The 12,986-nt window shown below is 41.6% G+C and overlaps 1 protein-coding gene across 1 annotated transcript in view; it reads right to left on the bottom strand.

Annotated features, from left to right (window-relative positions):
- The window catches only part of ASTN2 (astrotactin 2), an 859,422-nt gene that overhangs the window by 167,974 nt on the left and 678,462 nt on the right, over nt 1-12,986 (bottom strand). The window contains exon 16 of the mRNA XM_044306147.1: nt 5,518-5,783. Within this exon, the coding sequence (XP_044162082.1) occupies nt 5,518-5,783 (266 nt within the window). The remainder of the gene's footprint in view (nt 1-5,517; nt 5,784-12,986) is intronic.

Here is a 12,986-nt window from a genome sequence, read left to right as displayed (position 1 = left end):
CTAAAACATTAGAAACACCTTCAAGGTGACTATTTTTTAAGTATACCCCCTAAGGTAGTCATTAAATTGAAATTTAGCCATTTTTCGCTTTTGACATTTTTTTAGGAAAGAATAAAAATTAAGTGGAGAAAAATGAAAATTGCATTTTTTTTATTCAGCAGCCTATTTTTCACATTCAGCATGTGATTTTGAAAAATCACACACTTTACTTCATGTTCATACACTTCTGCCATATGGTATGATACCCTATATGTGCTTTTTAGGCTCACCGCATAACTTCAAAGGACTGAAGTGCATTTTGGAGGCCTATGTTTTTATTGCTGGTTCTATGGCACCATACTACCAGAACAGTGGATGGCCTTGGCACATCACTGCTGGTACTTGCCATGTATTCCTCACTACTGTCAAGTAAACTCTGCTACCTTCTCTGGATTTTTTGCGGCATGTAGGTGTCACAATCAGAGTCCACAGAGCTTGCAGTTAATATGTTGCTGCTTTCAATGGGTTCATAATCAGAAACCTGACTCTTCTATGCTACTTTACTCACTGGAGGAACAAAGAAAGCCTCTTCTGTGTGGTATTTTATTTTAAAACATTTTTAAATAAAGTTGTGTGCAAATACACATAAAAATAGCTGTGTGTGCTTATTTGTAGTTTTTTTATGAAAAAAAACCACCTGTATGTGTATGTGAAACACAAAAATGACAGCTATTCCAGCTATAAGTAAAAGTAACAAATATATCCAGTTATAGTATGCTCTCAAAAGACCTCTATGTTTACTTGTTTTTTAATGGAAAAAAAAAAGAAGAAAAGATGCATGTGTATAGACACACAAAAGACATGTAGACGGTTATATAGTGTATGCAAAAGACCGCTATATGCTAACGATAAACAATGGAGCAGTGGGGAGCAAGTGAGTATGGATTTCTCTACAAGTACAGCTAGTTGGGTGGCAAATAGAAAATAAAAAAAGCTATAAAACCCATTTAGGAGAACATAATAAGGAGAACCTGTTACTATGACCAACATATACATTTTTTTAGATTGAAGTCAGCTCTTAGATTGAAGTCAGATCAGGTGGACCCCAGTATATGTATTGTTAGGGACATATCCGCAGGAGAGAGGCAGGAGAGCAGTATTAAGTGGTAGCGATTAAAATGAATGTACACTCTTTATTAGTGACTCTCCACCAAGAGTCCCAAGTAGGTGACCTCCCTTTACAATGTCTATATGCCCTAATAAACTCAACAAAAAGGATACTATACATTTCATTCATTCATCCATTATATTTTCTTTGATGCGTTCTGCATCTGCCTTATAAAAAATCCTACAAGACAGTTAATGAAACTATAGGTGCATTAGAATAAACTATTTAAGCACATCCACTTTAAACTAATATTCATGTCATTAACATTTAATTGTAGTAGATGAAATATTTAACCAGTGTGCTTTTATATGCCATTTGTAATATTAATGTACAACGCTGCAATCATTTACTATGACATAAATCACTAAAAGGCAGATGGGGAGAAGGGGAGTTCATTAGGATTAACACCAGATATCAATTAAGGTGTTCTGTTTTATGATCAGGGAAACTTAGTTTAGTTTAGACTTTGATTTCACTGCTTATAGTATGCTCTATCTATCCATCTAGAGATATTGGCTCTAAAACTCAGAAACAAACTTCTCACCTGTATTTAAAAGCAACAATCCACATCTACAGTAAATACACATTAAGAGATGTGCATTCTTTTCCTAAAAAAATTGTATGGATTCAACTCACCAGCCATATCGATGGCCACATATATTCTCTAACATAACTGCCACCATTTAAGCCTGCAAAAGGATAAAAAATAAAGAAGTTTATACTCACCTTGCCAGTCCCCTGCTGTCATTCTGACGCCATCTGGTCCCTGCTATGCTCCAGAGGAAAATGGTTGGGAATGCCAATCACCCAATCACTGTTTGAGGTGATGATCTGTCTCAGCCAGTGATTGGCTGAGCATCATTCCCAACCATTTCCTCCCTTGTAGAGACAGGAGCAGAAAGTGGAAGAGATTCGTATAGTGCTGGAATACCCCTTTAATGCCTCTGCGATAAAGATGAAAAAGGATAAAACATGGACAGATGATATTATCATGAAGTAGTAGTAGTGTAGCCTCAGACTTTGGGCTTGTACCTTCATGAAATTATAAGCAGGCTATATATATATATAACCTCTAGTAGACGTGCTTAGACAGAGCTACCTTACTATTTTGTATACTAGCACATAAGCGTAAAAAAAATGTATTTCTGTTTTTCATGCCAACAGAAACACACACTTAGGCCTCATGCACACAACCGTTGGTTAGGTCCGCATCCGAGCTGCAGTTTTGGCGGGTTGGATGAGGAGCCATTCACTTCAATGGGGGCGAATCCGTGTGCTGTCCGCATCCGTTGGTCCGTTCCGTGGCCCCGCAAAAAAAATATAACCTGTCCTATTCTTGTCCGCGCTTTGCAGACAAGAATAGGCAGTTATAGTAAAGGCTGTCCGTGCCGTTCCGCAAATTGCGGAACGCACGCGCACACCATCCGTGATTTGCGGACTGCAAAACACACAACGGTCGTGTGCATGAGGCCTTAGAGCGGCACAGCACAAATGAGAAAAAAGGCGAAAAAAGCAAAAACAGAAAAAAGCAAAAAGGAGGGTGCACACCTCAAAAGAGGCAGAATCCAAACCCTCACCAATTCCTAGATGAACACAGAGAAGGCAGCACTCCAAAAGGAATCAAAGTTCTATTCACCAGTGTCAGCGACATTGATTCTTTTTGGAGTGCTGCCTTCTCTTTGTTCATCTATTTTTCAGGTCATATACCCAAAGTGTTTCAGGATCTAATTTCTGTGAAATCCAACCCCTATGGCTCATTCACACATTCAGTGTTCGGTCAGTGATTTTCATCAGTGATTGTGAGCCAAAACCAGATGTGGCTCTAAACATAGAACAGGTGCAGATCTTTCCCCTTATACCTTATGTCTGTGGAGGCTCCAATCCTGGTTGTGGCTCACAATCACTGATGGAAATCACTGACATGTGAATGAGGCTTTTAATTGGTTTCCCACAGTTGACATTTATCATCTATCCACAGAATAGAAGCTAAACGTATGACCACTGTAGGTCCCACTGATCATTAGTGTTTGTGCACTGAGGTGTAGTTTAAATAGCTCAGCAGTCGAGCGTGCGTGCTTCATTCAATGCTTATGGGACTCACAGAGACAGCCTAGAACAGTGCTCACATATTCCATCAGCCCCATCCATTTTTATAGGAGTGGCAGCATGTCTAGTCGACTTCCACTCCAGTCAAGCTCCTCCTCACAGCGGTCACGCAGTGAGGAAGAACAGGGGACTTGATTGTCCGTTTTTGTTATTTCCATCACAGATCTGTTAATTTAGACAGGAAACAAAAAGTCTTCCACGCAGGATTTTTTCTCCCGTCTAAAATAACAGATCTGTGAGAGAATTAACAAAAACAGATGCAAAATAAGCACAACGGGTGCTTAAAGGATCCATTGTTTATTATTAGGTTCTTCTGATGGATCAGAAGAATTGAAAGCTAAGCTGTGATGTGAAGGTATCTGTCCAAGGTCAGGAGAGGCATCCCACCAGTGTACTCTATGGCAGAAACTGTGAATGGTGCAGACCTGGTTGTGGTTTAGCCCCAGTGTCTTAACCAAACCACAAAGCGACACCGTGGTTTCCAGCGGCATCTGAATGGACACCGTGCCAAGAAAGTGGTGTACTTGGAGCACTTGGAATCCATCCATTTGTGGTAAAGCGCTGTGTAACTTTCGACATACAGCTCTAGGCGTCCCATGCTGCTACCTCCCGGGCACCCTAACGCCAATGGGCTGTGCTAGCTATAATTTACTTGTGTCATACTAAAGGAGTAGAACATCAATTTACATTCAATTGCCTATTTTTACTAATGTTATTGTGTCCCGCCCTATCGTAAAATGTACCAAAATGGGGTGAGAAAGGGGCATGGCCTAAAATATTCTGCACCAAAGTTTACGCTACATAAAGGATCTGCTCCAATATCTATAACTTTGCACCCATTTTGACATTAAGGACTGTTTTTGTTGATTACATGTTTCAGATATTGTGGGTAAAACTTTCTGTTGGAACAGCTTATAACTTGCTAACTTTTAACCATTTGCACTACTATCTATGCCAGCAGAAGATGGGTACGGAACTGGTAACACATAACAATGCTGACAGTAGATCCTGGTAAAGGGGTACACATATGTACACCTCATAATATACTGCACAGACTGAAAAACATGAAGGGGCAGATTTATCCAACTGGTGTAAAGTAGAACTGGCTTAGTTGTCCATAGCAACCAATCAGATTATACCTTTCATTTTCCAAAGGAGCTGTGAAAGATGAAAGGTGGAATCTGATTGGTTGCTATGGGCAACTAAGGATACTTTCACACCAGCGGTTTTGCTGGATCCGGCAGGGTTCAGCAAAAACGCTTTCGTAACTGATAATACAACCATCTGCATCCGTTATGAAAGGATCCGGTTGTATTATTCTTAAAGGGTAACTGTCATTTTTTTTAATTTGCTAGTTTATAAGAGCTAGGCATGTATACCTGAGTTAGTCTGTCAATGATTGTCAAAATATCTGTAATTACCTTATATTAACAGCTTTCATTAATGTCCCATCCCTTTCCACTGCTCCCTTAAAGGACCATTACTAGGGCTTGTCTGTCTCCCAACTTAATTTAAACAGAAGACAGAGGGGCGGTCCTTCACACTGCATGCCTGCATTAGGCTTCAGAGTGAGGAGGTGTGTCTCTCAGTAATCCAATCTGATTGGCTGTCAGGGCGCTGCTGGCTACAGCAAGTGTGTATAGGAAGTGAGGGAAAGCAGTTTTGGCCTCAGAGAACTGGCAGAGGAGCCATCTTGAGAAAGCCCTAACTAAGGGTAAAACTCAAGGAAAACAGTGGTATGTGAAGAAACTAAAGATTGCTTTATGCATAATGCTGTTGTAGCAGTAACATATGCTAAAATAGATTTTTTTATGAAAACATGACAGTTACCCTTTAACATAGCCAAGACAGATCCATCATCAACTCCATTGAAAGTCAATGGGGGACAGATCCATTTTCTATTGTATCTGAGAAAATGCATCCGTCCCCACTGACTTGCATTGTGGGTCATGACAGATCCGTCTTGCTCCACATCCCATGACGGGAAAAAAAAAAGCGGCATGCTGCGGTTTGCTCTCCGGTATGAGAACGCAACCAAACAGAACGGAATGCATTTTGAAGCATTCCGTTCTGTTCAGTTACATTTTGTCCCTATTGACAATAAATGGGGACAAAATAGAATAGTTTTTTTCCGGTATTGAGACCCTATGACGGATCTCAATATCGGAAAATGAAAACGCTAGTGTGAAAGTAGCCTAAGCCAGTTCTACTTTACACCAGTTTGATAAATCTCCCCTGAAAAGCTTGAAGGTAAAGCCATTCACCTCTCGTGTAGCATTATCCTGAATAAGGTTGTACAGGGGAGTGATCCGGTTTATTTCCAGCAGCACTGGGATAGGGCTGACTTGTTCCTTGCCTGCTCTCCGGCACAAATGGCAGCTGGATGGACAACGTCCCTTCTCTTCACAGTGGATTTCCACTCCCATGATAAGCTGGTCATCAGACAACATCTGCGCGGTCAGCAAGCCTGAGAGGTAAGTGATGAACGGCATGGACTTCAGCTCCTTCTTGCTGCCCAACTCCGTGGTTTCTACAAAGAGTGAATGCAGAACTAATAAACATTAAGCACAAAGGGCATACATTGTATCTTATAATACCTGGGTGAGAGAAGGCTGTTCCAGCTAATCAAAAATTGGTGGTATTGGGGTCAGAGGGACTTAAAAACATACATCCACTGTTCCCCCCGCAGCTGCCCAGTTCCCAGCTGCTCCCTACTTCTGGCTCTTGTCTCAACATGCTTGGTAATATTTCAAAATGACCTCTTTGCCAATCAGTGGTTCCGGCAGGTCACTCTTGTGACCAGTGACTGTCTGAGAGGGCATTTCCTGCACGTCGAGATGAGAGGCAGACGTACAGAGAAGTAGCAGCAGGGGTGAAGGTATTTTTTATGTTTTCAAGCCCTCTGACTCCGCTGCCAACTATTTTTGTTTAGCTGGACACCCCTTTAAAGGGCTTCTGTCAGCAGAAATAACACTATCAACCTGGCGGACATTAGTGATGTTCTAATGTCAGCTGAACCTATCTAGGATAGTCCTGTCTTAATACATGCCCCCGGTACTGCAGAAATAGAACCTTTATTATATGCAAAGTAGCCTCTAGGATCAGATGGAGCGTTGCTCCTGGTCCTAGAGGCTCCGTTCTCCCACCTTCCTAGACTTGATTGACAGGAACAGGCAGCGTTCATGTCCTCCTGCCTAGCCATGAGTGCAGGTGAAATCTCACGCCTAGGCCGTGCTGGGTGTCCTGTGACTAATTTGCATATAATAACAGTTTTATTTATGCAGTAATGGGGGCATGTATTAAAACAGGACTAGGCTAGTTCGGGTCCATTCACACATCCGTAAGTGTTTTGCGGATCCACGGATATCGCCAGCACTTAATAGAAAATGCCTTATCTTGTCTGCAATTGCGGACAAGAATAGGACGTGTTCTATTTTTTTTCGGGAATGGAATTGCGGACCTGGAAGTGCGGATCCGCATTTCCGGATCCGGACAGCACATTGTGTGGCCCCATAGAAATGAATTGGGTCCGCAATTCCGTTCCGCAAAATTGCGGAACGGAATTGCAGACGTGTGAATGGAGCCCTTAGGCTGTGGCAACGTGGCAGCTTTGGCTGTGACACGCTGTTTCAGGTTTGGATTTCTCGGGAGTGTCGGGAAGCCGCCGCGGCAACTTGTCAGTCACAACGCAACCCCGTTCCCTTCATTATGCTATACATGACAGTACAGGAGAATTGCTGGGCTCTGACGTGTCATGGCCAAAGTCACCTGAAAAACAGCAGAAGACAACGATGACAACAAATTGTTTTTTACCAGCTCAGCTGGGTGACAAAACTGGTGACAAAACTGCAGCGTCAAATCCAACCAGGGTAACATCTGGATGATGTCCATATTCTCCCCTGGTTTGCTGAGGTTGCCATACACACTGTTACCTCCCACACTTTAATAATTTAAGATTAACAAGATTACTATGACATAAGGAAAAGGACTGAGAGACAACGTGAAGGGATTTTTTCTTTAGACTCACACATTGCGCACGTAACATGGGGAAATTGGGGCCAAAATGTGCATAGGTCATTCCTAGAGTACCAGTAATGTGACAGATAACACCAAGGTCAGGGGGTGAAAGCGAGTGCTTCATCCATGTGGTATTCTGCTGCCATCTACTGGTGGCACATGGGAACAGTTACAGTCTACTATACGCTCTGCTTTATAACAAAATCTCTAAACTTAACTATAAGTATAGTAAACAAGGCTTCTCTCTTCCCTGCCCTTTTTTTGGGACTCCCTTGTCTCATATGACATTCTCCAACCCTGTCCACTCTCTTTCAAAACTCATCTATCCAACGCGAATCTAACGAGAACAGCTTCCTTTGCCCGCATCCTACCAACCTCATCCCTGCTCCTTACTGAGTAGGTATGGGCAGATTCCTACCATATCTTGTAACTGTTTGGTCTTGTAATTGTTGCAGTGAGTCACCCCCGCACCGTAGAAATGATATTAGAGTCTGATGGTGGAGGGATAAAACATTATATGCCATTGTCAGCACCAGTAATCTTTTTTTGTTTTTAATTTAAAGGGGTTGGGCACTTTCTGGCTGCTGTTGACCAATGTATATGTAAGATGACTATATGGCACTTACGAATATAGTAAGCTTATATTCTGTGCTGTTTGCTATATTTCATAAGCCATGTCCACTTGATGGGCGCATCTTCCTTGCTGTCTACATAGAGGTCCTATCCATAGATGGCTGCTGATGGAGGGGCATGTGACTGGACACATCACTCAACCTCCTCCATTGTCACTGCACTAAACGTAACAGGTACAGTGTACTTGAATGGAGAAGAGTGAGTTGCTTGCCTTGTCACATGACCCTCCATCACTACCGATGTTATGGACAGGACCTCGGTGCAGACAGAACAAAGGGGCATATCTAATAAAAAATAGGCTATTGTTACATCCGGGCCGATGGGCAGCCTCCTCAGCAGACAGCACCACCGGCATCCAGGGCAATGGAGCCGGGCTTCCTGGTAAAGGAGCACCAAACAATCACAGGCGGTGCTGATATGTCTGTAGCGCTGACATAAGCAGTTGTGTAATGCCAGACATGTCACATGACTAGGAAGTGCAGCTTATTCAAACATGCAATCTGCTAGCCACAGGTTGCCTGGGATTGTCTTCTCCTAGGATATTCTCACTAGCAATTTTCTACTAAAACTAACCCTGCTGGTTTTCTGACCCTTCTTGGACCTTGACCTCGAACCTTTGGACCCTGCAGTTGCCGTCCTGTTTCTCACTTCTGGCTTGGTATCATTTCTGATTTACCCTGATTGCTCTCCTGGTTTTGACTTCTGCATTCGGTATTGGCTCTAATTTATTGGTTCTGATTTGGTTTATCTTGGTCTCTCCTGGTCTGACCTGGCTAGTCTGTTCCACTTGTATCATACTGTGGTTGCTGATCTGTCACTAGGTTCTTTTTTCCTTTTAGGTCCCAGCGCTTATCTAGAAAGGGACTGTCGACCAGTTGTGGGCCGCTGCCTAGGACAGATGGTGCAAGTAGGTAGGGACAGTAGTTCAGGGTTCATTGCTCTCTACTGTGACAGCTATATCAAGTGCTATATAGTCATTAGGGATGAGCGAATCGAGCTTTGGATCCAAGATCCAAAGTCGATTTTGACCGATGTGACTTTGGATCTAGGAATTGAAGCTCGCTTTGCTCACCACTAATAGTCATCTTACAAACATATTGATTAACAGTAGCTAGATAATGGCCAAATACTTTAACTGAGCCATCTGTCTCACTGCAGAGAACAGTATAACAGTTATATGGCTGCACAGAGAGCTCTATGATCAGCACAGAAAGGAGGGATTCTGATTAGGGCCGTTAGACTACTTCGAGCTTCCTATCAGAACAGCTCTAAAGCCCGGAGAGGTGAGTAACCAACGTAACATCAGGTATCTACAGCAGACTATACCTGTTGCTTAAGATTTTTCAGAATAAGATATAGATATAAAGTCAGTAGCTGACCTATAACTGATATATAGAAAACGGGTGCTCTAACTGACTGACTGCCCAATATCAGCTATAATGTAACTATTCTCTATAATATACAGTTGGCACTCTCATTCATCGGCATTATACAATGGATAATATTTGGCATAAATAAACCATTATAAATAAATATTTTCAAATACCATCAAACAAAAAAAAAAAACTGAAATGGTAAAATAAACAAATAATACAGTTAAAGGATGAAAGTTATTTTTTGTTGTTGTAATCTATAGGAGCAGGGATACTGACCATTTTTGTAAAATACTTTAATTACTAAAATTGTACATTTCTATTAGAAAAAAAGCTCTAAAGTGGCCAGTGTTGTGCATTAGCAGCGCTCCTTCTGTTTACTTAGCTGGGGAGACGCACTCCACACTGACTGCTGCCCTCACTGACTCTCTCCACATTTATGTATATATATATATATAGAGAGAGAGAGAGAGAGAGAGAGAGCAGTGAGGGCAGCAGTCAGTGTGGAGTGCGTCTCCCCAGCTAAGTAAACAGAAGGAGCGCTGCAAACGGCACAAAATTGGCCGCTTTAGTGCTTTTTTCTAATAGAAATGTATAATTTCTGTAATTAAAGTATTTTACAAAAATGGTTATGTAAATGCTATGTACACCTAAACTTTCAATGATTGCATTTAACGCATTTTGGGGTAAAAATAATTTTTTCAATTGGTCTTTATTAAAATTATTGAGCTGTTCTGTCACAAAGGGTTAACAAATTTTCTACCTGTGTGAATGTGTCAACTAATAACCCTTATCTCTAAACTACTGAGAGGTCATAAACACATATTTAAGCCACATTCGTATCAGTGAGATAAGAATTCAGCTATAATGAGTATTTATAAGGTCAGAGAGCACAGATAAGGAGCCCGTCAGCTGAGCTGCCTGATGGAACACAGTAAAAATTCAGATCCTGCTACTAGATAAACTCAAGGCTGCAGAAAGACAGTGGTTCAAAATTTTTAATAAAGACCAATTGAAAAAGGATTTTTAGCTCATGCAATAATAAAAACAATTGCCCAAAAGGTGTACATAGCCTTTAAGGCTCCTCCCTGAGGTGTAACGTAGGAGACACATGAGGACGACTTACTGCAGTGATTGACTAGGTAGGTCCTGTGGGCTCTCTGTATCATGTGATGAGATGGTGTGATTGTATGGCATTTGCTGGAGATACACACGCATATGAGGTAACTATGTGCTTTGGTGATCAAGAGTAGTATTGTCATTGAGATGCAGTCTGGAGGCATTATGACATAGTAATTGATGATTATAAGGCTACTTTCACAGTAGCGTTCTGCTGTCCGCTCGTGAGCTCCGTTTGAAGGGGCTCACGAGCGGAGCAGAACGCTTCCGTCCAGCCCTGATGCAGTCTGAATGGATGCGGATCCGCTCAGACTGCATCAGTCTGGCGGCGTTCAGCCTCCGCTCCGCAGGCGGACACCTGAACGCTGCTTGCAGCGTTCAGCTGTCCGCCTGGCCGTGCGGATCCGTCCAGACTTACAATGTAAGTCAATGGGAACGGATCCGCTTGAAGATGACACCATATGGCTCAATCTTCAAGCGGATCCGTCCCCCATTGACTTTACATTGAAAGTCTGAACGGATCCGCTCAGGCTACTTTCGCACTTAGAAATTTTTCTAAGTTATTAATGCAGACGGATCCGTACTGAACGGAGCCTCCGTCTGCATTAATATGATCGGATCCGTTCAGAACGGATCCGATCAAGCGCAAGTGTGAAAGTAGCCTAAATTAGTATTATAGCAATTAGGGTATCATGCCCACCAGCACTGGACGATGGATTTATTCCTCTGTGTATTGTGTCTTGGATTTTTATTATTAAGATGATTTTTATAGTAACAAATATTTTATTATGTTAGTTGATTCCTAATATTCATGATGATTGTGACCCCATGAATATGGATTGCTTAATGCTTGGAATTATGTAACGTATGTATAATTTTTGTATTTTGACTTGATAAATGCTGAGTGTGGCTGAAACAATGCAATTTTTGCAATTCTAATGAAGATTTGAATAAAAGTGATTTTTTTCATGGGAATTGTGTGTTTCATGGGTATTGTGTTGATAATTGTACGTTAACGGGGGACAGTTCTGAGTTTAAGCATGGAATATAGGAAGTGGTGCAGGGGACTATTGCTGATAAGTGGAGAAAGAGGCCTTTTTCTCTAATATGATATATTACAAAGTTTCTTAAAGGGAATGTTAATGATAGGAACCACTTCTTGGTTTGTAGAGATCACTTTTCTGAAGTCATTCCCTTATCTTTGCAGGCAGGATTAGAATGACAGAAATCACCTGTCTATACATAACACGGGACCTACCATTCACAATACCATTCACAGCTTATCTTCTCCCTCCTGACCTCAGTACAGGTTACAGAGCATGCCACAAGAGACCACAGAAGCCAGAGGTTGGCTGAGGAGGATCAGATGACCATTCCCATGCCAGGGAGGAAGAAAAACCCAGGAGAGGAACTTGGAGATGCGATTGCCAGTCCATAAAACGAGAGGAGCGGGGAGCAGGTAAGCATGATCCTTTCAGTACGGAAGTCAGGATGCCGGCAACTGTTAGAAATGATGTATTCCCGGACAATACCTGTATGGCGTTTTCTGGACGATACATATTAGTATCATATAGGCATTGTGTCATTTTGACTCTGTTAGGCAAAGGTTACACTTTGCAGATTTTCAGTCTATATAAGAATAGTACAAGTCAATGTAAGTGGGGTTTTAAAAAAAACAGCATTCACACACTGCAGAATAGATAACTTCTACCCATCGCATACTGCTGGAAAATGCAAATACAAGTGATTTCTAAAGGAAAGGGAAGATGTCATTACCATCCTAACATCCTTATCTAGGGTGGAATCCAGGTTGCCATGGTGATAAATATTAAAAGTATCTCCCAGAAGCCTGACCACTTATCTCCACACCGGTGCACATTAAGGAAGATTTCACATGTAATGTCTCTCATAGTGATGTGCGGCAGGGGCAATATTCGAATTTGCGATATTTTCTGAATACTTGGGCCAATATTTGTCATATATTCGCAAATTCGAGATCCCCAGTCATTATTTTCTTGATTACGAAAATCGGCAATCAGAAAATTTACTCATAAAGTCAAAGATAATGCAGCCTTCTCATTAGCCCACAAGCAAGAAGCAGTGAGGGATTATGGGTACTGATGAAAAAAAATTGAATATTCCCAATTACGAAGATATAGCACTATATTGCTATGAAACTACAACTGCCAGTCTGCAAACATGCTGAGTTGTTCTCCTAACTCCCACACAAGTGAATAGAGTATTCTGGGAGTTGTAGTTTCAGAACAGTTGGATTGTATGGGTTTAATTACACTTATCCCATGTGGTCTTCCTGATCAATCCCAATCTCGGAGGTCCCCGTACATGCATAACGTATATGTTAACCCTTAACTCCTTCAAACGACAGCCAGTTTGGACCAAATGCCGGAGCCCCATTTTTCAAATCTGACATGTGTCAGTTTATGTGGTAATAACTTTGGAACGCCTTTACTAATCCAAGCCATTCTGAGAATGTTTTCTTGTGACACATTGTAATCTATGTTAGTGGTGAATTTTAGTTGATACATTTTACCTTTATGCATAAAAAAAACTAATTTGCAGAAAATTCAGAA

This window comes from Bufo gargarizans, chromosome 9, assembly GCF_014858855.1.
Source record: "Bufo gargarizans isolate SCDJY-AF-19 chromosome 9, ASM1485885v1, whole genome shotgun sequence".
NCBI classification, from domain to species: Eukaryota; Metazoa; Chordata; class Amphibia; order Anura; family Bufonidae; genus Bufo; species Bufo gargarizans.
This window is presented reverse-complemented; position numbering and strand designations above follow the sequence as displayed.